Source organism: Tenrec ecaudatus, chromosome 14, assembly GCF_050624435.1.
Source record: "Tenrec ecaudatus isolate mTenEca1 chromosome 14, mTenEca1.hap1, whole genome shotgun sequence".
NCBI classification, from domain to species: domain Eukaryota; kingdom Metazoa; phylum Chordata; class Mammalia; order Afrosoricida; family Tenrecidae; genus Tenrec; species Tenrec ecaudatus.
In genome coordinates, this window is record NC_134543.1 from 110,341,196 (window position 1) to 110,367,620 (window position 26,425).

Sequence of the window (26,425 nt, forward strand, 5' to 3'; positions counted from 1 at the left end):
TGGTGTCCTCCTGTGTGGACTGAGCTGACATCTCACTTAGATGGCTGCTTGTTTTCAGGCGGGCTTTTGAGACCCCAGGTGCCATTCTTTAAAACTGACATGATTTAAATCGATTATCCCAAACGCAGGTACGAAATGCAAATCCCAGTTCCGACTTCGAAAGCCCCATTTTCTGGGAGTGCAACTATATAATATAGCCAAGTAGATGTAAAGGAGGAAGTCTAGGTCCAAGGGAGGAAGTTGCATCCCGACATCATGTGGATCTACTTCCTGGCAAATCCTTATGCCAACGTGAGTGGGATGAATGGCCAAAGAACAGAACAAAGTAGGAAGGGTCAACTGCGGGAAACGCGCAGGCGTCAGCGGCGCCCCGCGCGTTCCCACCCCTTGGCTTTCTATGCGTTTACTGGCTGCTCTCTCCTCCAACGGTGTCCAGAACCCGATGAGATGCTCACGTGGGCGAGCGCGTCCGTGTAGCACACACTCACACATGACCTGAAAAGCGGCCCAAGGATGTGAGGCCTCACAAACTCTAAGGAACTTTTGATGTACAACTCTGTTCAAAAGGGGGGGCGGGCGGGATGTGGGTTTGGGGCATTGCTTGCTTAAAGGGGCTATTCATTTTGTGGTTTTCAGACTCTTCTAAAAAGACGCATGACCTCTGTTGCTCAGAGAAAGCCAGGGCGCTTCAAGTTCTTGGGGAAATTCCGTTATCTTTTCATTCCATCTTTCCGCCAACGTTTCTAGGCCCTGGGGCGCACAAACGTTTCCCGATCCGTTTTAAAGGGCCCAGAAACGCCACCCTACTCTGAGAATCACCTGTGACCCCTTGGGCATCCACAGAACTCAAATGACGAATAACCTGGAGAATTCTGCCTCCCCCGCCCCCTCCTTTTTTATTTTAATTTTGTTGCTGATATCGGGATTGACAAATCTGCTGACATGCCAGCCAGGGCAGACAGATAGGTGCCTGCATTTTGTTGCTTTTCTTCACAAAGATCTTTTCTTCGCCCCAGACTGGTACCGAGAGATTAACTGTAACGTTTGGAAGAACAAGTGGGACTTTGAGAGCTTCTCTGGAGTTTCGGCCACACCCGCGGGCCTCAAGCATGAACTTGACAAACAGGGGGGGGGAGAACCCCTGCAGAGTCCGCGGTTCCCACAGGCGTGGGTGCCCACACGTCCCCTCCCCGCCCCCAGCAGCTACATGTCTCCGGGAGTTTGCAAAGCGTGCTTGCCATGAGACTTCCCCAGCTAGCAAACCTTCCGTAAAAGTCCTCTCTCTCGGAAGAGCAGGAGTTTCAGAATGTAAATGGTTTAAAAAAAAAAAGAGAGAGAGAGAGATGTCTGTCCCCAGAGCCCGTTCTAGGAAGAAAGAGCGGGGAGGCACCCCCAGCACCAACAGTGGACACTTTGTTTCTGCCTTGGCCGCGTGTGAAGGAAGGGGAGACGGGGCCTGATGTAAGGGAATGAGAATGCGGTGGAAGATTTGCTTTTAAGCATATAAAACCCGGCCTACGCCAGAAGACCCCCCCCAAAAAAAAAAAAAGATATTTTGTCTGTCTTAAGAGGCCAAACTAATCATGCGGACAAAGCCGCCTTTCTTCGCCAGCCCCGGGCCGCCAGTCGTGAAGTTATGAATTCTCTGTCCTTAACCCTTAAACCGTTAGTCTCTTTGGAGAGCGGTGCTGGCTAGCCCTCCTCCCGCCCTGGCGCCACCCCCGGTTTTGGGGGTTGTTTTTTGTTTTTTAGGTTTGGAAGGCCATATCACAATTCAACAAGAAGTGGTCCTTGACTGGGAGGAGATTGCTTTTTCTAGTGGATGCCAACATGTCATTTTTCCTGCAATAGGAAACCAGGCATCTGGCCCGGTGCAGGGATTCTAGGCGATTCTCCTTGCTTCCTGGCACGTGTGTATGTGGTGTGTGCGCACCCATGCACAGGCACATTCTCACACGCGCACACACACGCACACACGTACTCATCTGCCAAGGGAATGGTTTCCATTTCGTCCATGCACATAGAAAGGAGAATACATTCTGACCACAGCAAAGGCCTGTCCTGAAATACGACTCAAAGCAAACAAACAAACTCAGCCCCAACAAATGGACCTCTCCCTCCCTTCTCATCTCCAGCGTGAGGGGTTAAGGAAATGGGTGAATAGTGGCTGAGGGTGACCTTATCTCCTGGAGGCATGGCACTGCCCTTGCGGTGTGAGTGGAGAGACTTGTGAATAATTCAGACCCCACCTCAGGGGGCCTGGTCTCCAGGTGTCGCTGGTCCCGGGAAGCCATTGCCATCTTTTGTGGAACCTATGTCTCTGGGACATGCAGGCTCAGGGATCTAGGTGCTCAATTTTGTTCAGCCTGGTGAAATGAAAGACATCCCAGGATTCTGTGTAGGCCCCTGAGCGGACACTGGGAACCCGAGCCTACCCTCACGGCGATAAAGGGACAATGGAGGCAGTCAGTGCCCACAGACCGGTTTCAACACCCTTTGTGCTACTGCTATCAGGAGACATCGCCCGTGCACTCCAGGCAGGTAGACTCGGCCCATAAAATCCATCCTTTCATTTCAGCGACAGGCACTTCAGGTCTCAGTGCTGTCGGCAGCATTTACCCTTTCACTGACTTATCACGCAGCCCTGTTGAGCTGGAATTATATTTAAAATCTGATTCTAGAGCACAATTGCAAGGTTATCCGGCTCAGCAACCCTAGACTGTGGGTCTTTTTGCAGTCTGCTCAGTGAGTCGGCCATTTGGCTGTGACATAGAACATGGACCCGTGAGCTGCACTGAAGTGGGATGACAGACCGTGCTGTCCTGAGGATCCCACCTTTCCTACAAGTCTTCCCTGGTGGGTGAAGATGAAGTGCCGATTCTCTGGGAGCCTGGTTTCTTCTAACTTCAGAAGCGAGAATGACTTGTGTTCTTACACGGAGCACAAACCGAAAGACTCGCCGCCATGGAGTGGCTTGCTGACTAAAAGCCACTGTATAAGACAGAGTACAACTGCCCCCTTGGGTTTCCGAGATGAGCAGCAAGCCTGTCCCCATAGATGAACCTATGAAATTACCACGGCCTTGATCTTGGGGTGCTCTGGGCTTTTCTAAAAGAACTTCTCTAGATGAATTGTTCAAACTATTACAAAGGTGAGTCTTTTGAAACTAAAGAGAGAAATGATAAATCAATGGGATCACTTTAAAATCCCAGGTTGTTATTTAAAACAACAAAACATATCCAACTTAATCAAAAACTTTATTCCCTTATATTTTGCTCTAAATGCTGTTCCCCAAAGCAGGCCCATCTTCAAAGAAGGAAGATGTAGTACTACTGATGGTATTTAGGACAGCTTGTCATCAAGGTGGCTACGCTACAAATAGGGTCGCAAGGAACGGAATGAATGTATGGCTTCTACCACTTAAAAAAAATCTCTGGATTTGCATGCATGTAAACTCAACATTGGCTATTTTTATATTACAGAATTGATCCGAGAAGAGCATCTACCTTTTCATATGTGGCACAGTAGGTTAAAGCATTGGTTTACTAACCACAAGGTTGGTGGTTCAAACCAACCAGGTCAGTGTTCAAACCCAAAAGGCACTCCACAGGAGAAAGAAGCTGCCTGTCTTTATATGTACAGGCTTGGAAACCTATGGGGCACTTATAGTCTGTCCTGTAGAGTTGCCTGAATTAAGTCATAGCATTTCCCCCCAATAGTCTTATTGAACCATAAATCACATACCATATACTGCCATAGTTCATTGTAAAGACATTACCACACTCTGTTCTAGTGCATCCTGCCCCCTCCTGTATTCATTGTCTGCTCCATAATTTCCCTCAACCTCTTCCCATCCCCGATAAACTGTTACTTCAATTATTGTCTCTATATAACTGGGACACCTACGGGGAGGGGGGAAGAGCAAAAATAGTGTATATTTAATTTAAAAATAATTTTATGGGGAGTATATATATATTTTTAAACAAAGAAAGACTACTGGCAATATTAAAATAAGCCAATGAGAAAACCTCTGTCAAGAAACAAGCAAGAAATATTTAAACCTAACACACATCCAGGATTGGGCAAGAGGGAGCTCAAATGACCAAGTCCCTTATTATATAGTAGTTCCATGCACCACCATAGAGTTTTACAATACTCTCCGACTGATAACCAGGCTCTTCTTGACCCTCCACTGTGGTCAGAGGGGATCTGCCAGAGGCCAAACTGAGTAGGTCCTCTGCCCAAGGATACTGGGCTCCCACGGTCATCCTTCACCCTCTGCAAACTGGGTGTTCACAGTGGAAGATCTGATACCTTTCTGTCCTTCATATTTGGTTTTTGTTATTTGTCATACATGGGTCACCCAGGCTGGTGTGCTTCCTCCATGTGGCCTTAGTTGATGCCTCACTTAGAAGGCATGCTAAAATTTTTGATAGCCGGGCACCATCTGCTTTCTTCACCACATTTTGCTGTAGCACCCTTATCTTCAGTGATCCCTTCAAGCCCTGGTATTTTCAAATGCCTCATATTCATGTGAAAGTTGGACATTGAGTAAGGAAGACTGAAGGAAAACCAATGCCTCTGGGAAGAATTGATGCAGAAAATGAAATCATGAAAGTACCTCGGACTGCCAACGGAACACACAGATCTGTCTTAGAAGAAGTAAAACCAGAATATTCCTTAGAGGTAAGGATGGCGAGACTTCGTCTCATATACTTTGGACATGTTATCAGGAAGGACTAGTCCCTGGAGAAGGACATCATGCTTGGTAAAGCGGAGGGGCAGTAAAAAGAGGACAACCCTTGACGAGGTAGATGGACACCGTGGTCACAACAACGTCCTCACACATAAGAACAGTTGTGAGAATGGCTCGGAAGCAGGCGGTGTTGTGTTCTGTTGTGCATGGGGGTCGCTATGAATCGGAACTGACTCAAGGACACCTAACCGTAACAACGAGTCACGGAGCCCGAGGCCACTCACTGGCAGGGGGCATCTCTGGAGAGAACCCCCAGCTAGACCAACCAGCTGCGTCCAGCGTAGAGAATATTGGTAGAACAGCTGCGTCTGCACACCTGCCAGCAATGCAGGGACATAACTAGGTTTAACGAGGTAGTGATCAAATTAAAAACTGTCTCACTCCACCTACTTAAGTTAAAACTCTCAAGAATCAGAGGGGCGGAAGGGACGGTTGTTTAAATGCACATAACTGGCTGTGGATCTGGAGATTTGGGATGCTATAGGTCTGGAATGGTACCCAGGGATCTACAGTTTAGCAAGCCTCCTAGGCAATTTTGAAACCAATTAGTTCTTGGGCAGCAGCTATTACTAAACTTCGTCTTTAGCACACTGCAAACCACACATCTGACCCTGTTTTCGCTGCCTTTGCCTAGTTGGTTATTTTGGTGGATGCGAAGGAATTAGGTCACTTTTCCTAGGGGCTAGGGCACAGAAAACCACACCACGCCACATTTGATGATGTTCCATTTGAGGCAAAATTTGTTATCAACCTAATTACTTTGTGTGTGCTGTTTTCTGGAACAGACATTTGGTACGATTCCCTCTTCTCCTCCCTGTGCCCTTCATCCCACCTCCTCCCAGAGAAGGGCTTTTACCAGAGGCTACCTGGACTTCCTGCTATTTTCACTCCCATTGCACCCTGCACAGACAGGTGGTGCTGGGTGACCTGCGTTCCCTCTACCATCTGGCAGCCTGGATGCAAAGAGGCCACCATCCATCTGCTCCTCAAAAGGCCATCAGCCTCTAGGCAGTGGCTCTCGGTTTGGTTGCACACCGGGAAATCACTTGGGAACTTTAGCGTACACTCAAGACTGGGTCTCATCTCCAGAGATTCTGATTTAATGGGTGCAAGAAGGGGCCAAGGCCTGGGTATCTGGGGAATTTAAAAAGTTTCTCCCAAGTGGTTTCCAATGCATGCTTTCGAATTAGTTGGCACCAGCAAAGTTTGTTTTTTTAAGGGTCAGATAATAAATATGTGAGGCTTTGTAGGTCACATGATCTCTGTAGAACCTACTCAACTCTGCTGTTGTTGTATGTGACCATGTTGTGTCCCAATAATACTTTATTTATGGACACTGAAATGGACAGTTGACTGTTTTGCATGTGACCGCACCAGAAACAAAGTTGTAGGCAGTTATTAGCTTGTGTGTGGCATAAAATATCAAAATACAGCCTTTTCATCGTTACAAGCAACTATTATGCCTACATATTTTTTACTTGGTCTTATTAGTTTCTCAATTGGGTTTTACAAAAGGTAGAGCTATTTTTAAAAATAAGGTTATTCAAATTTAAATATTAGGGTGATGGAACTTTTTTATACAACCCATAAGTCACAATTTATTATCCTCTTCTTTATCTCTTCTGCCAGGGCTCAGTGACTGAGAGATGGGAGAATGAACATTTTTTGCGATTGTTGTTTTATTGTCAAATAGTCTTCATTCAAGGAGCCCTGGTGGCATCATGGTTAAACATTGAGCTGCTAACAAGCAGGTCTGCAGTTCAAAACCACAAGGGAGACAAATAAGGGAGAGAATCAAGGCCTTCTGCTCCCATAAAGAGTAACCCTCTCAGAAGCTCACAGGGCAGTGGGAACCTTCATTAATAGGTCATTGGTGTTAAACAAAAGAAAAGGACAGCAAGTCATTGGTGGTTCAGTGGCAGAATTCAAAGTCCCATGCAAGAGCCCCGGATTTGACTCCCAGCCAACACATCTCATATATCTGTCAGGGAGTACTTACACATTGCTACGCTGCTGAACAGATTTCAGCACAGGCTCCAGACTAAGACAGACTAACAAGAAAGGCCTGGAAATCTACTCAGACAAATCAACCAATAAAAGCCCTATGGATCATAATGGCTCAGTCTCCAGCCTATTATGAGGATGGTGCAGGGCAGGGCAGTGTTCCTCTTGTGCACGGTTTTCCCAAGAGGCCAACCCTACAGCAGTTATCAGTAGTCACCGCCTTCATTAAATGAGTCTATCTGCATAAAATAATGATGCGGTAGTTCGTTTATTGTCAACCTGGCTGATAAACACATGCGGGGTTAATTGAAGGGCGGAGAGATAAATAGTTTGGTGAACCTCGCCTTTCTAGTTCTTGGGTCTCTTGCTTTCTGATGGTCAGACCAGGGTGCGGCTACCTTAGCCAGTTCTCTGCTTCAGCTGGCAAGGCTCACTTCCTGCAAGACATCCCCGAGGAGAGGCCACAAGGACCTATCCCGATGCAGCCCTGGGTGCTGGAGCCCCTGTGTGGAGACCCCTGCCAGCGATGAGATGCTTACACTTTCACTGACTCAGCTTTCCTCCTGCAGTCGGCATCTTCGCGTGCGTTCTGTGAGATGGGGGAGGACTTTGTGGATTGGTGTCGGACATATGGGTTAATGGATTACGGTTGGACTTGTGGGCTTGGGCAGCACTGGGTTGGGCTGTTTTCTTGATGTGCACTTAACCTTTATGTAAAACTCTGTCTTACACATGAGTTTCTGTGGATTTGTTTCTCTAAAGTTCCCAGACTAAAACAACGCTAAGTGCTTTGGGGAGTACAGAAATAAATCTATTGTTTCTTGATGACTCAAAGGGGGAGTGCAAAGTTACAAGAAAGTCAAAAGAAAAAATGCTGACCACTTTCCTTTTTCTATAACTGCCCTCTCATGATAATAGAGAATGGAGGCAGGTGGGTGGGTTAAGTAGGTTCTGAAATCAGACAGTTCCAAATCTATCTCGGTCTCTTCCCAGCTCTGCGGAGCAAGAGTTTAACATTCTCTCTGCCTCAGTTGCGAAGCCCTCGGCACCCAGGGGTCAAGTGGCTGCTAGAACTCAGCAGCTGTCCTGCAGGAAGAAGATGAGGCAGTCTAGCGACAATGAGTACCAGAAAAGAGGAAATGTTTTCAAACTGACTGTGGCCAGGATTGTGAAACTCTTCTTAATATAATCAAACCGTGGAATTGTATCACATGGGAATTTTATGCCAATAACACTGTTTCAAAAAAAAAAGATTTACAGCTTTGGAAACTGTATGGAGCAGTGGGTTGCGACCCCTTTGGGGATGAAATGACCTATTCACAGGGTCGTTCATAACAGTAGCAAAATGACAGTGATGAAGTAGCAATGAAAATAATGCTATGGATGGGGTCACCACCACAGGAGGAACTGTGTTAAAGGGTCGCGGCATTAGGAAGGTGGAGAATCACTGGTGTGGAACTTATAGGATCTCTAAAGAGTTGGAGGGTAGTGGGTTTGGCTTTTGTATTTGGGTTGATGCTCGGTTCCTGCTTTAAGAAGTGGGTCTAGCTTCTATACCCAATAGAGTATTCCACTGGGATATGATGGGTAAAAGTTAGGTCAAATTATGTTTTATGTAAACCGTAAGAAATAGTACAAGTTTCTATATCGGCAGAATGCATTTCTGATTTTCCATAGATATGCATGGCTTGTAGCAGGTTACCTTAGATACCCCACGTATTTAACAAGCATGTGTGTAGGCATGCCGACAGCATTGGAAATGAAGCATCTCCATCTATCCTGATCAATAATTTGACTGGGTATTCTTGGGTTTGCATTGTTTTCCTTCAATTTTTGGAATATAGGCCACTGGACATCCCCTTACAGAAGGTTTCTGGGGAGGAGATGAGACAGTCAGGGTGTGATGTAGCAACGATGAAAAATATAACTTTCCTCTAGTTCCTAAATGCTTCCTCCCCCCACCCTACCCCCAACTGTCATGATCTGAATCCTACCTTGCCAGTCTGACTAGACCACAGGATGTACATTGGTACAGATGGGAACTGGAAACACATGTGGGCCTGGGAAGCTCTCCCAATAAATTGGGACCCAACTGTCAGTGTCTCTTCTTGGATCCAGCCTAAGGCTTGCCAATGTAATGCCACCCTTTATTTCCAAATACACGCAACTAGATCGTGTGTTTCCTTTTTTTTTAATAATGAGTCTGTGACAGTGATAATAATCTTTTTCTGGAAATTTCTTCTGAGTAGCTCAGATGATCTAAGTGGAAAGGAGGGGCTACCTTCAACTTGTCCAAAGATGCATAAAAATGCACACTTTTCTAGAAAGAGGTTAACAGTCAGCCTGTTCCATATAGACTGTGAGATGATGTTCTTTTTCTGAATGGATGTCTTGGAGCTAGAAGCTCTCTGAGTGTCTTCAGCTCATTTTTTTTCATTCCTTCATCAATAAAAATGTCAATGGCTCCCATGTGTTACTCTGCCATAGATGTAGAGACTTGACCGAATTGTCTAAGCTCCTCATTCTAGAAGGCGGTTTAATCCAAGATGTCAGAACCCTTGCTTGGGAGTTCTCTAGGTGTGGAATGCCTCTCTCTGGATAACTGCAGTGCCATTAGAACCTTCAGGACTTCCAGAACCATCTCAAGACCTGTGATCTAAGCCCAAGGAGCCTTTGAATTGCTCGATTCGTTAATAAATATTAATCATTTCAACTACGTCCCAAGCACTATGGCTTTGAAACCTGTCAGTCCCGTAGACTGTAAGGGGTAACCTTAAAGTCTTATGGTGATGAATAGTGGAGTCCTTGCTAGCTCCCTAGAAATAAGACCTTAGAAAGGGGCCAATCACTTCCAAGCCAGGCACACTCTGGGTCTCCTAAGGAAGAACCCAGGAAACTGCAGCTCCGGTGCTTCCAGGAGCAGCTGGTCAAAGACTCAGTCTGCTTGGTTGGTGAGATGGTTTAGGCTGGATGCTAGCCACGGCAACCAGGACATTCGAAATGACAAATCTAGTGTCTTGCTCCTGGAGAGCATGGGCAAAGTCTCCTCGAAGTGCTTAGGATACTATAGCCACTCAGAACTGACTTCTACAGGAAAGCAAACAGGTACTTCAGAAAGAAGGTTCTAGAATGCATTTCCATTTAGCTCTTTGTGGTAAGGAAGGCCCGGAAGAAATCACTAAAGAAAACTGCTTGATTGGGCAATTGGAACTCAATCTCTGGAGTCTCCCCTAGATACAGAGAAATTTTTAAGCCCTGGATTCATTTTTTTAATTGAAAACATTTGCGGTTATACACTGCCATCCATATTTAGATATGGACAGATACCTAACTATTCTTGCTTTGTCAGTGAGCATGTGTGTGTTGCCTATTTGAGGGTGTGTGTGTCTATGACCATATCTGTGCATCTGAGAATTTCTACAGATTTGTATGAATAAATTAGTAGTCTCCGCTTTGGGCTTCAATGTATTTTTAGAAACCACTTCAAAAAGTGGGTCATATTTTCCATGGAAAAGATGCTATAATTGGGAGTTTTATTCCTGTCTATAAACTCTTCAGCAAATAAAATCTAGATACTGTAAACAGCTTGTCAGGGAAGGAAAACACAACCATTTCATTTTCATCTCCAAATGTCTAAAATACTAAAATAACCCCCTAAATCTTATATGAAGAAACTTCAAGTCCATGGGAAAATGCAATGAAAGGATAATGGCTCTTTCCCCGTGAATAATTTGGAAAGCCATATCAATAATGGTTGCATAACCAAGTATACTCAATTCCACTGAAATATACATGTTTTGTTGTGTGTATTTTTCCCACAAGTGAAAAATAATTATTACACTAATAATGAGTACAAGGAAGAAGAATTTGTGTTAACATTGATTAAGGTCATGCCTGTACAACTCTCCTTGATATGTTTGAACTATTGATTTTTATGAAATGTGGAAGAAGTGCCAATAAAACTGAAACAAGAAAGAAAGACTTTTAAATGGCTTTTATAGACATTTAGGGGGATCGTGATTTTGAGCAGAATCTGCTATTTGTTACCTTTCATAAGAAAACATAATCATTTTGCATTTAGAAGTATGATCAATTAAAAAAGATTTAGTTCTGTTAAAAGAAAAGGAAGAAGAAGACAAGATTGGTAAAAAGAACCTAGCAATTATCTTCTGAAAAAAAATGGTCCACTAAAAATCTTATGAATAACAGTGGAACACTGTCTGATAGAGTGCCAAACGGTGAGTTCTTCATATTGGGAGGCACTCAAAACACAACTTCAGAAGAACTGTCCCCTTGTAGACTTCTATGCCATGGACGGAGTAAAGCTTTTGGGACCTCCAGTTACTGATATGGCCAGATTTCTCATGAGAAGACACAGCTGCAAACCTCCATTAATAATCAGAATATTTCATGTGTAGGAAGTCTGAATCAAGGAGAAAAGGATATAGCTGAAACAAAATAGATGCTCGAAGATCAATACCCTCAGCATTAGTTAGCTGAAATGCACTAGTATTGGCCATTTTGAATCAGAGCATCACATGCGTGTGTACTGTAATATGCTGGTGTCACTAATTGAAGATAAATGGTGGCACGTTCATTGTCCAAAAGAACATTTCAAGATCTGCCCTAATCGACAATGCTGTTGGAGGATAAGATCCAGATACCTATGAGAAATAGCCATTAACCAGACAGTCACTCAAGTTTATACACAAACCCCTAATGCCAAAGTGAAGAAATGGAAGATTTTTTTTCCAACTAATGCAGTCTAAAATTAAACATCCAATCAAGATGCATTGATAATTACTGGTCACTGGACTATGAACGCTGAAGAGAAAAACAAATTAAAAAAACAATAGAAGAAAAGAAAACTCAAGTCTCAAGTTTCCATACTGAAGGAGGCAAAAAATTGAATGGCCCAGGAAGCATCAGAAGAAGATGGAAGCAACACACAGAGTCACTGTTCCTACAGAAACTCCTGGTCAGCACTCAGCCATTCCGGGAGGCAGCGTATGCTCAAGAGCCCAGGGTACCGAAGGGAGGAAGACCAAGAAGCACTGAAAGCATTAGTGAAAGACAAGGCTCTAGGAACTGATGGAATACCAATGGAGATGTTTCAGCAAATAGATGCAAGACTGGAAAAGATCCAGATACATGCCTATTCCAAACAAAGATTTCCCGACAGAATGTAGAAGTGTTCAAACAGTATCATCAATATCACATGCAAGTAAAATTTTTGTTAAAGAGAAATAAAAAACAATTGCAGTAGTACATGCATAGAGAACTGCCAGAACTCCAAGCTGAATTCAGAAGACGACTTGAAATGAGGGGTATGATTGCTAATTGACAACAGATCTTGGCTGAAAGCAAAGAAGGATGTTTACTTTTGCTTTTGTAAACTGTGCAGATGCATTACACTGTGTGGATCATAACAAAGTGTGAGTAACATTGTAAAGAACTGGAATCCCAGAACACTTCATTGTGCTCATATGGAAATATGTGCTCACATAGACCGAGAGGCAATTGTTTGAACAGAGCAAGAGGATCCTGCCCGGCTTAAACTCAGCAAAAGTGTGTGTCAGGGTTGTATCATTTTACCCTGATTATTCCATCTGTATGCTGAGAAAAAAAATCTGAGAAGTTAGAGTATATAAAGAAGAATCAAGATTGGAGGAAGACTCATTAACAACTCATTAACAGATATGCAGCTGACACAACCTTGCTGAATGAAAATGAAGACTTGAAGCCGTTACTGATAAAGATGAAAGACCACAGCCATCAGTATGAATTATACCTTAACATAAAGAAAAACAAAAATCCTCAAAAAGGGACCAATGAGCAACATCATGATACGTGGGGAAAATACTGAAGTTTCAAGGATTTCATTTTTATTTGGATCCAAAGTCAATACCCATAGAAGCAGCAGTGAAGAAATCAAATGATACATCGCATTGGAAGATCTGCCGCAAAATACCTCTTTTGAAAGTGCTAAGAATCCAAGATGGCTTTGTAAAGACTAACGTGCATGTGACCCAAGCCAGAGTATTTCTCAATAGCCTCACGTACATGTGAAAGGTGAATGATGAATGGATGTCCTGATGCCCTTGAACGATGGAGTTGGCAAAGAGTATTGTGTGTATTCGTACTAGGGGCTGCCGGAGAAAGAGGGGGCAACATGCTCCCATAAAGACTGACAGCCCCGGGCATCTTATATACGGTTCCTATGAGCTGCAAACAACTCAATGGTGAGGAGTTTGGGTTTTAGGTTTTGGGGTTGTTATTTTTTAATGCTAGACAAATAAACAAATTTGATTTGGGAGAAATACAGTCAGCATCTTCCTCCTCATTCTCACAAGTGAGGAGGTTGGGAATTCAACTCAAGGGCTTTGGTCATCTTACCTGGTAAAATGAGGGTCAGCCAAAAAAGAGGAAGACCTTCAGCGAGAGGGACTGACATAGGGGTTGTGACCATGACCGCAAGCATCGGGATGATTGTGAGGACAGTGAGGACCTGAGCAGGGCTTATCCTGCTGTTACACACGGTTGTTGTCAGTTGGAAATACACAGGAAGAGTCTCGAAGGATTTTCAAATGCTCAACCAACACGTAAAAAATTATGCTACTGAACTATGTCCTACATGTGATCCACTAGTTATAGCATAAAACATTTGCTATTTCGGAAATCTTGGATTTTAGTGAAGCCTTTTGGAAATTATAGAAACAGTCTCCATCATACTTTCAAAAATTATGGAAAGAAATGTGATCGGGTGTCTTCTTTTCTCTTAGTAGTGACACCTATTTTTTAATCGTTTTATTAGGGGCTCATACAACTCTTATCACAATATATGCATACATCAATTGTGTAAAGCACATCTGTACATTCATTGCCCTCATCATTCTCAAAACATTGGCTCTCCACTTAAGCACGTGGCATCAGGTCCTCATTTTCCCCCTCTAGCCCCGCTCCCCATTCCCTCATGAGCCCTTGATAATTTATAAATTTTTATTTTGTCATATCTTGCCCTATCCAACATCTCCCTTCACCCACTTTTCTGTTGTCCGTCCCCCAGGGAAGAGGTCACATGTAGATCCTTGTAATCAGTTCCCTCTTTCCAACCCACTCTCCCTCTACCCTCCAAATATCACCACTCACACCCCTGGTCCTGAAGGGATCATCCGCCCTGGATTCCCTGTGTTTCCAGTTCCTATCTGTACCAGTGTACATCCTCTGGTCTAGCCAGACTTGCAAGGTAGGATTCAGATCATGATAATGGGGTGGGTGGGGCGGAGAGGAAGCATTTAGGAACTAGAGGAAAATTGTATTATTCATCAGTGCTACATTGCACCCTGACTGGCTCATCTCCTCCCCTAGACCCCTCTGCAAGGGGATCTCCAGTGGCCGACAAATGGGCTTTGGGTCTCCACTATGCACTTCCCACTTCATTCACTATGGTAAGATTTTTTTGTTCTGATGATGCCTTCTATCTGATCCCTTCGACACCTTGTGATCGCACAGGCTGGTGTGCTTCTTCTATGTGGCCTTTGTTGCTTCTGAGCTAGATGGCCACTTGTTTACTTCAAGCCTTTTTTAAGACCCCAGATTCTATACCTTTTGATAGCCGGGCACCATCAGCTTTCTTCACTACATTTGCTTATGCACCCATTGGACACCTATTTTTATACATCTGCTATTTCCATCTCACAAACCTCTTCCTTGTTTGCCTCTGTCTTCTTTTCCTCCTGCCCATTTTCCCATGCTACACGATTAACTTGTGAACTACCATCTTGTCACAATAAAGCTCTGTCCTGGCCAAAGATGACTGGTCCAGGAGTTGGCCCCGTCTGCCTTTCTTGGAAGCTTGATACCCAGGACTGAAAGAAATTAGTAGTCACATTAGGAGAGCCTTAGTACTGGTCACATTCATGGCATCAATGTGGCTGCACCCCTGTTACCGAGGCCCAGGAAGTTGCTGTGACCCCTGTGTTGGTGTGGGTTTGATTGTCCCCTCTTATTCCTCTTCTACGCAGTACCTCCAGATCCTTTTTCTAAATGCCCCAGTTTGCTCAAGTCAAGCACAGTCAGTTCCTGTTAGTCTTTAAAAAGACTCTGAATAAATAAACCTACAGAGACTAAATGCAATTAAAATGCATCTCATAATTGTTTCTCACCACCTTGCGCTACTAAAAACCCTAAGAATGGTTTCTTTGTTTCAAACCTAAGTAATATCACTAGGAAACATTAAGGAAAGGATTTGAGGGCAGCGTGCTTGGATGGGAGCCTCAGCGAGAAAGCCATGTGGTTCAGGACTTGTCAGAAACATTTTCTGATCCTCCACGTTCCCAACCCTAAAGAGGGAAATTTTAGTCATCCTTTTTTGGGTTGATTGTGTGGTTCAAATGAGAATAGGATGCAAAGTTCTGTTTAATGCAAAGCCAACATTCGCTATTGTTAGCCACTCTTTGGCTTAGCCTGCTGGGTTGTTCTCAGTTGTTCTGCCCTGCCAAGAGATAAGGAGGGGCTACCATGTGCGCCTTCCCAAATTGCCTTTGCTCGATTACCTGCTAGACACACAAGCCCTCATGGATCTCTCACTGCATTTGCAACCTTTCATCCAAAATAAAACCAATTCAAGGGACATTTGAATATGCCAAATACATAACTCATCTAGTAACTGTTCTTGATCTTGCAACTATTTATTGAAGCGAATATTAATGGTACACCTGCTGTGTGAAAAAGACACTATGCTGAAGACTGAGCAAAAAGTAGCTGACTGGTGCTATGAAAACACTTCTTCATCAACTGGAAACAATTTTCTCTTCAAATTACTAGATATCTGAGGACTTCTAACTTGAAATTAAACTGGTTATTTAATACTATAATGCTGCAAAGTGAGCTCTCTGTCTTAAATAGGTTGTGAGCAACACATGAAGAAGTGATCCTTTGTGGTAGTTACATAATCTGTCATCAATTTGAGACTTAAGAGTGAAGGGGTGGAGTTTAGCCTGTCAATCAGGTCATAGCTTGATGACCTTGTATGGAGGCGCTAAGGAGATAAAGAGCTCGCTGGAGGTGGGACACATGCTCACTCCTTGCGAGATATTTCTGAGATATGCCACATGGAACTACACTGATGCACCCAGAGCCCTGGGAGCTGTAGGAGCCACATGGAGACCCCTGCCAGCGCTGAGGTGCTTCTACCACCACTGGATCCACAAGACTCTCCACCCACTGGCCTGTGATCTTCCTGCATTTTGCATCATTGCATGGCTGCATGAATCTAAAGAGGAATTTATGGACTAGTATTGGACATCTAGGCTAATATTGGACTTATGGACTTGATCTGGACTTAGATGGGGTGTTTTCTTAACGTACAATTACTCTTTATATAAAGCTCTTTCCTGTACACATGAGCGTTCATGAATTTGTTTCTCTAGTCTACCCAGAATAGCACACCCTTAAAACTAGAAAAGGTGGTCCTTCTCTCTCTCTCTCTCTCTCTCTCTCTCTCTCTCTCTCTCTCTCTCACACACACACACACACACACACACACACACACACACACACTAGCTATATCCATGAAGGCGATCCAGACACCTGTGCATATGTGACAAGAAACGCTTGCAGTTCAAGCAGTGGCTGCCTAGGAGACGTCAAGTGTAAATGTTCTACTGCAGTGGAACTAGTTCTAACCATGCTGGTTGACAATCCGAACCTTGACCCTGAGATAGTGACCCTTACTAGACCTAACTTAATGTTCTTTCCTGATCAAAGGACAATTAAACTCCCTTAAGCAATCGTGTGGTATAGTAGTTACAAGTTAGGCTGCTAACCACCAGGTTAGCAGTTCGAAACCACCAGCTGCTCCCTGGGAGAAAGACAAAGATTTCTACTCTCAGAAAGAGCTACTGCCGCCAAGGTTCCTTGAGGATATGCCACAGGAGGCTGGGGAAACGGGGCGCTAAGAACAATGGATACAAGGAGGAAGAGGATGCTCTAAAATTGATTGTGGTGATGATTGTAGAATCGAACCGTTGAACTGTATGATTTGGGAGTCGTGTACCAATAATACTGTTAAATATTCCTTTTTAAAAGCTTTAGAGTCTTGGAAACCCACAGGAGCCACTTCACCGTGTCCTGTAGGGTCACTGTGAGTTGGAATCAACTTTATAGCAATGAGTTTGGAGCTTGAGGTTAACCAACCAGGTATCCACTCTAACCAGAGTTCTCTTTTAAAAATTTTTAAAGTTTTTATATAACAGCTAATTAGTCCACACAGCAGAATCAGAGTTCTGTTTAAAAAAAATTTTTTAAAGACTTTAGCAGAACCACCATGAACTAGAACTTTAAAATTTCAGCGATATTTTTTGCTTTAGCACACGCAGTAAATTTCCCCAATGGGGCGTGTTTTGCGCCCATTAGCAAAATTTAGTAGTCTAGGACCTTTATCCGGTTTCCCCTGCCCATCTTTCTTTATTCTTCATATGGGCCCTGTGGGTTGCCACCCTTCTCCTAACACCATGGTCTGGTCACAAGTCAACGCAGACTCCACTCGGAGACCACATACTGTTCACATAGTCCTGGTTCACACGGTGATACACATGTTTATTCAAACATGACTATAACACATCCAATACCGACTATACAGTGACCATTTAAATAAAGGTCTGCCCATTTTCAAAGAGATAGGTCCATTTGCTACCTAACATCCATCTGGCTGACCCTCGCGTTTCCTGCGAATGTTCACATGTCTTAGAAGCTCTGGCAGTATTTTTACCAAGCTTCCAAAAAATGTTCCACTGCATCTGCAGGTTGGATCTGCTTTCATCCTGTGGTACACACACACACACACACACACACAGTATGCATTTCTTAGTAAAGAACTGCCTTCGGTGTCCTACTGAAGCCAATAAGCCAACATTTCGAGATAATGAATTAAATTTGCAGAATCACTGTTCGTGAGCAATAACATTACAAACAGGAAATTAGTCCAATTATCATATCCTCTGAAATATGATCCCTGCTTCCTTGCTACTTTACCTAGTACCAAATCACTCGAACAGCCTGCTTACTGTGTAGAACAGCAGTTAAAAACAAACCAAAAAAAAAAAATGCTAAGACTTTATCCACCAAGGGATAGACTAGGACAGACTCAGAAACCACAAAATGTAGATGTTTATGATCCGCTTGAGAAATGACCCAAAAAGGAGAACTGCCCACCTACCTGTTCTCCATCAGTTCCCCCATCTTTTCATCACAGATCGCAGGACACCAGGTACAGGAATGGGGCAAACCCATGGCCACTGAAGGCAGATCCTGTGCTGGGGTCGCATGCTCATCCTAGGTTCTCTCATACCCAAATATGAGTTAAAATGTGAGACAATATGTATCGAAAGAATAAGAGAACTAAGATCCAGGTAAAACGGTCCCTTCCACCAACTCTGCGTCTTGCGCTAAACGATGCGCTGCAGGACAGAGAGGAAGTCCAGCCCCGTGTCATTGAGTCCATTCTCGCCTCATAGGTTTCTGAACCTTTAAAACAGGAGTCCTCAAACTATGGCCCGCGGGCCACATACGGCCCACCGAGAACATTTACCCGGCCCACCAGGTGTTTTAGCCGCGTTTGTTTTTTACCTTCAAAATAAGATATGTGCAGTGTGCATAGGAATTTGTTCATAGTTTTTTGGGTTTTTTTAAAACTATAGTCCAGCCCTCCAATGGGTCTGAGGGACAGTGCACTGGCTCCCTGTTTACAAAGTTGGAGGACCCCTGCAAAAATGTAGAGGTTAAATCTTTCCAGAGCAGAAAGCCTCATCTTTCTCCTGCAGAGAGGCTGGCGGTTTCAAAGTGCTCCATCCACTCCCCCACCTGAGCGCTCCAAGTTTCTGATGGCTCAAGGTGTGAAATTCAGATGATCCAAGTTCAAAGTCAATCCCTGTCCAGCTCTCCTTCTTGAGCTTTTCCTACTTGGGTGCTTGAGGCAGGTTCCCACATAGACACAAAGAGGGAAGCATTCGTGGGAGCAGAGATTTATTTCCCCTTCATTTTGGGGAATAGATGCTTATTGTAGAGAATGGAATTAGGCTCTAAGTGTTTGTGATCCGGTTGGTTGGTTGGTTGGCTGGCTGGTTGGTGAGGTCAAATGTGGTTAAATTATTTCCTTGGCTTTGTTTTAAATTTCATGATGAGGACATTTAAAAAAATTGTTTTATTAGGGGCTCATACAACTCTTATCATAATATATACATACATCAATTGTGTAAAGCACATTTGTACATTCATTGCCCTCATCATTTTCAAAACATTTGCTCTCCACTTAAGCCCTTGGCATCAGGTCCTCAGTTTTCCCCTCCATCCCCACTGCCCCCTCCCTCATGAACCCTTGATAACTTATAAATTATTATTTTGTCATATCTTGCCCTGCCCCATGTCTCCCTTCACCCACTTTTCTGTTGTCCATCCCCCAGGTAGGAGGTCACATGTAAATCCTTGTAATCGGTTCCCTCTTTCCAATGCCACTCTCCCTCTGCCCTCCCAGTATGGCCACTCACACCCCTGGTCCTGAAGGGATCATCAGCCCTGGATTCCCTGTGTTTTCGGTTCCTATCTGTACCAGTGTACATCCTCTGGTCTAGCCAGACTTGCAAGGTAGAATTCGGATCATGATAGTTGGGGGGGGGGGGGGAAGAAGCATTTAGGAACTGGAGGAAAGCTGTATTCTTCATCGGTGCTACATCACCCCATGACTGACTCATCTCCTCCCCTAGACCCCTCTGCAAGGGGATCTCCAGTGGCCAACAAATGAGCTTTGGGTCTCCACTCTGCACTCCCCTCTCATTCACTATGGTGAGATTTTTTTGTTCTGATGATGCCTGATACCTGATTCCTTTGACACCTTGTGATCACACAGGCTGGTGTGCTTTTTCCATGTGGGCTTTGTTTTTCCTGAGCTAGATGTCCACGTGTTTACCTTCAAGCCTTTAAGACCCCAGACACTATACCTTTTGATAGCCTGCCACCATCAGCTTTCTTCGCCACATTTGCTTATACACTCATTTGTCTTCAGCGATCCTATCATGGAAGTGTGCACCCAATGGTATGATTTTTTTGTTCTTTGATGCCTGATAACTTATCCCTTTGGCACCTCATGATCACACAGGCTGGTGTGTTCTTCTATGTGGGCTTTGTTGCTTCTGAGCTAGATGGCCACTTGTTTACCCTCAAGCTTTTAAGACCCTAGACACTATATCTTTTGATAGCCAGACACCATCAGCTTTCTTCACCACATTTGCTTATGCACCCACTTTGTCTTCAGTGATTGTGTCAGGAAGGTGAGAATCATGGAATGCCAGTTTAATAGAAGAAAGTATTCTTGCATTGAGTCAGTACTTGAGTGGAGGCCCAATGTCCTTCTGTTACCTTAATACTAAACCTATAAATATAGGCACATAGATCTATTTCCCCATCCTCATATATAAATACATTTGCATACGTACATGTCTTTATCTAGACCTCTATAAATGCCCTTTGCCCCCAGCTCTTTCTTCTATTTCCCTTGACTTTCCTCCTGTCCCACTATCATGCTCAGTCCCCACCTGGGTTTCAGCAGTACCTCTTCTTTACATTACCCTTGATCACGCCCTACCAGGCCAATGAGGACATTTTTATAAGAAAGAACAAATGGCTAAGCCATAACATCATTTTTCATTTCCCATCTCTCAAGATCACTGGCTATCAGTCCTACTGAACTTCTTCCTCTTTACTATCAGGAAAGAATTTCTCCTTTGCATACATAACTTCTCTCTAAAAATTGAGGTCTGGCCAGAATCAAAGGAGGTGACTATCTTGTTATCAGATAGAGAGTATATATAGTTAGGTTAAAATGTAGCATCTTATTTGATACACCCACCCCACCCCCGCTAAACCATTAAAATGTTGTATCATTTTGTTTGTTTGTTTAAGTGAAGGGAAATACACATGGATTGAGCCGCCAATGAATTCCCTGGGAAAAGAGACCATGGATGTGAATACAGTGTATTGCAAAGTGGATTACAGCCGCTGTAGCGAGGTTGAAATTTAACATCTTATCATTTGATCTCCCTTTTGACACATTTTAAAGTTGTTCTAGTTTTCAGTATTTTCTATTTCCTTTTCCATTGAGTTTGTCTCTGTTTTTGTTTTGTTGGTATTGCTGGCTTTTTTGTTTCCTTGTTTTTGTGTATTGTTGCTACATGCAATCCAGGATGGGTGAATCGATAGAGACGGGACCTGGGTTCATTGTTGCTTGGGGGGTGTGGCAATGGGAAGTTGGGGAGCTAAAACCAAGGAGTACAAGATTGACTGTGGTAATGATTGTACAACTCTTCTTGATATGATTGAACTGTTGAATTTTGTGGTATGTGGATTATGTCCCAATATATTTTAAAAATTTTAATTAAAAAAAATAAATGCAGCCCCACCACTGCCCGCCTCTTTTTGTAAGTAGTTGAAAAGGGGAAAGTGCATAGGGAGCTGGCTGGAGCGCCTCCTCCTGCCGTGTTTCCCCTGTGTCATGCTGTACAGAGAACGCAGCTGCTGTTCTAAGACTGTGTGGCTGTGCAATTTCTGTAATTTGCTATTAGAAATACTAAAGATTTATTTAGCTATTTTAAAAAATAGAAAAACAATTAGGTCTGACCTTCAATCCTGGATCCTGGTGATATAGTTTCTTAAGCACTGAGCTGCTAAGCCCAAGGTCAAGCAGCTCGAAACTGCCAGCCAGTCCTCAGGGAAAAGATGAAGCTTTCTGCTCCCATCTAGATTAACAGCCTCAGAAACACAAAGGGGGAAGTTCTACCCTGTCCTATAGGGTTACTCTGAGTTGAAGTTGGCTAAATCATTTGGTTTGGTTGGGTCGGGTCTTGTCCCAAATCAGCCAAGAGAAATGCCTCGGTGAGAATTCATGAAGGAACAAGAGCAAAAACTTCCCAAAGGGCTCCCTCAGTGGATAAACCTGAAGTCCAGTCTGGTCAAGGTAGAGAAGTGTGAATAAAGCTTTAAACTGGGTATAACCCACAGAATTAATTAGTGAGAACATAAACAATCTTTCGTCTCTTTCTTTGTAATCTGCTCTCTTTTCAGTACTTCTGTGTTCCCAGGCCCAGGGATTTAGCCTCAAGTAGGTGAGTCCTTTGAAAGACAGGTTCTTCATAAAGACCAGAAGAATTCCACTCCATGTTAGTCCTCTGTTGATCCTACTGATGCATCCTAATGATGGCGGCTCTTGTATAACCAGGAATTTCATGTTGTTTCTCTATTATCTGGAACAATGTGTTAACTAGCATGGAGAAGGTGAGACCTTTACCATGAGTGGGGCATCAGCCATCAGTTGTTGGTATCTGTAGTCAAAATTAACCACACTAGGTATCAGGATCCACACCTAATTTATCTTATGCTTGAATCAGATTACAGTCCTGATTTTTAACAATTTTCCCCACGTCCTGTGGCATTTTTTAAAAGTCCCGATTTTTGGAAAGAATGCATGATAAGCTAGGGCATACAGTTTTCGGTTGCCATGCGGCTATTTCGCCAGGATATGAGTTTTATCAATGGTGTCCCGCTGGTGTCCCGCTTTACCCATATTAAAATCTGGTCCTCTTATGCTTGATGGAAAATGTCTGGAGACAGCTGCCAGGCTATATCTGTGGTCACACACACACAAATGTTTTTCTTTTAGGTATCCTAATTGGCCTTCTTTGAAAAGTTCTCCCTGGACATAAAAGAACTAGGAGGTAAATGAGGAAACTGTAAATGTAGAAAAATGTTAAATAAGAAATTCTGAACCCTGGCTCGACAGTAATGTCGTAATGATCACATCTATATACCTGATAATAAAGTAATTTGCATAGTGACAGAAAGTCAAAGAAGCATACGGGGAAGAAAAACTCACGGCCATTGAGTCAACCAGACTCATAAGTGAGCCTATAGGGCAGAATAGAACTGCCCCTTCGGGTTTCCGAGCCTGGAAATCTTTACAGGAGCAGAAAGTCTCAGAGTTCTCCCCAGGAGTGGCTGGAGGGTTCGAACTGCTGACCTTGTGGTTAGCAGTCCAACACATAGGTCAGCAGCCCAGGAGAAGAGAAACTAAAAGAGGAGGAAGAAGGAGTATTTGGGAGGTAAAGTTGGAAGTAGAGATTGTAAGGTTAATGAACCATTTTCTTATCCTGGTCATGTGAGAACCAATGAAATGATCTACTCCAGGGCAGGTACACTCATATGTCTTTGAGGTACATGATTTATTGAATGTGCCAATCTAGTGTTGAGGCCAGAGGAGAGCTTAAAGAAAAATAAAATGTTTCCATTAAAGTTATCTATAAGGGAAAAGCTATTGTTCTGTAATAAAACCTAAGCTCAAATCTACTTTCAAACATGCCCTAAAACCAAGAATCTTCAAGACTAATTTCAAAGATCACCTTCACTTTCAATATGTACACACCAGATGGAAAATTTTTTTGATTTTTTTGCATATTGAATATTCTTTGAAATACCAGCAAAGAATTCATTATTTGAAGGAACCTATTGGTGAATTCAGTGAAAATACATCTTTCTCTTCAGTAAATTGAGATTTTTTGGAAAGGTTGAATGCTCCTATTTGATATCTTCTCTCTTGCCTTCTATCTGACCCTTCTTGGTGAGTGTCTGCCTTGTTGCTTCTTGTCAAGGACCTAAGTGTCCAACACATGACACTTGGAACTTCACACCATCTCCCTCACTTCAGTTCTCCTGGTTATCAGTCTTGGTACTCTTCTTTCCCCTCATTCCATCCTTGCCTTGAACTTGGCCTTACTGAACCATATCTTGTATTTCTGCTTCTGACTTGAGCTCTGCATACCATTGATGTTGGACCTCCCCTTAATTTGCCTGAGGACACCTCTGGAAAGGGCTCATTCTGATTCACCCTCCTATCCATCTCCCCAGACCTGGAGGAATCAACAGGCTTTTATACAGGCAAACAAGGAGTGGGCACGTTTTAATGTCAAAGATGTCATCAATGATCAGCACTTGGACTTCCTGGTGTTGGAAATTAGTTCCAGTTCTTCTTTTCAGCTACCTCTTGGACAAGCCTGAGGTTCAGTGAGGCCCTTCTTCCAGACACAATGTGAAATATTGTTTGCACCTGGGGCACCGGCTCGGACTGCCTCGTCTTACCAACAGTCCTCATAAGAAACACAGATGCTCTTCCATCTGGTTGGGAAATATTTCACGCAATGAGCCACGCACCCACACACCAAAAAGCCCCACTCATCCAAGGACACTGTGATACTTTCCAGCCATATAGATACAATTCTATAATGACTTTGATGGCTTCCATCAAATTCCTGCAGGAAGCTTTAAGGTGTGGCTCTCAAAACCTTCTATTTTTGTTCTCTTACCTTGTTACTTGGGTTCTCATTCCAAAATCCAATGACCTCATCGACTGCAACACTTCAATACAGCCCATGTACTGGAACAAGAAAAGAAGAAGAAGTAGGCGGGCAAATAGCACAAAAATGTCTCTTAGCTTCATTGTGGTTTGCTGGGAAATACCTTAAATCAGAACCTGATAGCAGTTCACATTTGCAAACTCAGTCGGCCATGAATATTTCTGGCCACTAATGGAACACACACCCTCTCCTTCAGTTCAGTGATGAAACATTTGCAAAATGCAAATTGGCATCTAGTAGTCACAAGACTACACAGGACTTCGGCAGTTCAAAGTATAATCAGGGCGGAGTCAGACCCTGTACATTGGAATGCTGGCTCTACCCCTTTACTAGTTATAGAAACCTGCAGACGTCATTCAACGTCTCTGTATCTCAATTCTGTCGTTGGCAACATGGGAACTCAGCCAGGATTGTTGGGAGAGTTAAAGTCTGTCACACAAATGAGGGTGGGCTCCAAATAGTTCATGGAAAACGTCCACCATCTTTAATCTCATTTTTTCAGGAAGTTGTTGAAGCCCCCTCGCACAAAACACTTCAAACAGTGCCCCACACAGCCAAGTGATTCAAATTTTAGAAGTAGAAACAAACACGAAAGAAATAATACAGTCCCCTACCTTGTGGAACATCAAATCTTCCAAGTAGATCAAGCAAGCATATAAGTACATGCAATAAAGAGCTTATTCCTGCAAGAACTCTGTAAGCCATATATTCGGAGGGTTCGGAGGGGGTCTAGGTCGTTTCCATCGGGGATGAGTGAATTTAACTTGAACGTAGAATGCCGGGAAAGGACCCGTGGCTTCTAAAGGGGAAAGATGATTTGTATGGCATGTGTCTGCAGTGGGGAGCCACGGATGGGATCTGATGGACTCTGATCTGGGAGGCATTCAAGAAGGCTCCAGAAAGGTGGTAGGGAAATTGAATGAAAAGACAGTGAGTCAGCAGCCACGTGAAGATTGGCTAAGACGTTAGGGGGCTCCTGCTGAACAAGAAATAACGGCAGTTATTTGACATCTATGGCAGTGGGGGCTGCACAATGGGAGGGAACAGCGCACTTCCGACGGCACATTTTTATGTTACACCTCTTTTACCCTAAGTAAAAAGGACATGGCGACAGCACTGAGGAGTGGATGGTGGCACCAGGAAGGAGGGGACAGATTCAAGCAACACCATGGAAATACTTGGGACCTGATTAGAATACTGATTTGCTCTAGAGACTCGGAGGCCATGATGAGTCAGGGATGACTCCAGCAATTTCCAGCCAGACTAGCTGAGAGCAAAGCAATGCCATCAACAGAGACAGGATGGCCCAGCCCAGGGGAAGATGATGAGTTGGTTTGGGACCCATTGACTAGAAGGCACTGGCGGGTGGCCAGGAAATAACCAGCTGGCAGTTGAAAAACGGATTTTCGATGAGCTCAGAAGACTGAAGTCTAGGGAGGCCAACTTTGGAGTCTCCGGGGTAGCTTTGCGAGGTGAAACCGTGGGAGGACATCCTTTTAGCAGAGCTTTAGTGAACCGGGGAGAGTGCTTCACAGAGAATTGCCTTGGCCGTGTGATAAGAGCCAAGAAGTGATCAGCCAGCTCCCTGGAAATGACAGCCTCCCTGACTAAGCTTCCTGTGGAAGCCTTCCAGCCCCTGCTTCTGCTTGGAAATGGCAAACGGCCCGTGGAGCCTCCTTGGACACCTCTTGTCATCTTTCCAAACACATTCTACAGCCTCAGCATCATAAGCACGGCTCGCCTACTGGTGGCGAAGGCATGCTGCTGCCTCCGTCGCCCGGCACGAGGGGCGGGACAGAGTCCTGTGCAGTTCTGAGCATGACACTCGTCTCTGCACCTCTGGTACTGACACGGGACGATTTGGGGACGCTGTCTTCTGCCCCTCACACTGAACTTTCAAAGGTTTGGCTACCACAGGGAACTAAACGGTGTCTAGAGATTCCTGGGCTGTCAATCATAAGCTCCAGCACAAGGAACGCACTTGCCTGCTAACCAAATGGTGGAGATTCAAGTCCACCTAGAAAGACTGAGCCGTCTACTGCTTCTTCTTTTTAAATCATTGTATTGGGGGCTCGTACAACTCTTACCACAATCCATCCATCCATCCATTGTGTCAAGCACCTTTGTACATTTGCTGCCATCATCATTCTCAAAACATTTGGTTTCCACTTGAGCCCTTGGTATCAGCTCTTCATTCTTTCCTCTCCCT

General features: G+C 43.9%; 1 protein-coding gene across 1 annotated transcript in view; it reads right to left on the reverse strand.

Annotated features, from left to right (window-relative positions):
• Positions 1 to 26,425, reverse strand: part of SHC4 (SHC adaptor protein 4) — a 151,181-nt gene that overhangs the window by 76,377 nt on the left and 48,379 nt on the right. The window contains exon 2 of the mRNA XM_075530971.1: positions 24,166 to 24,236. Coding sequence (XP_075387086.1) covers positions 24,166 to 24,236 — 71 coding nt within the window. The remainder of the gene's footprint in view (positions 1 to 24,165; positions 24,237 to 26,425) is intronic.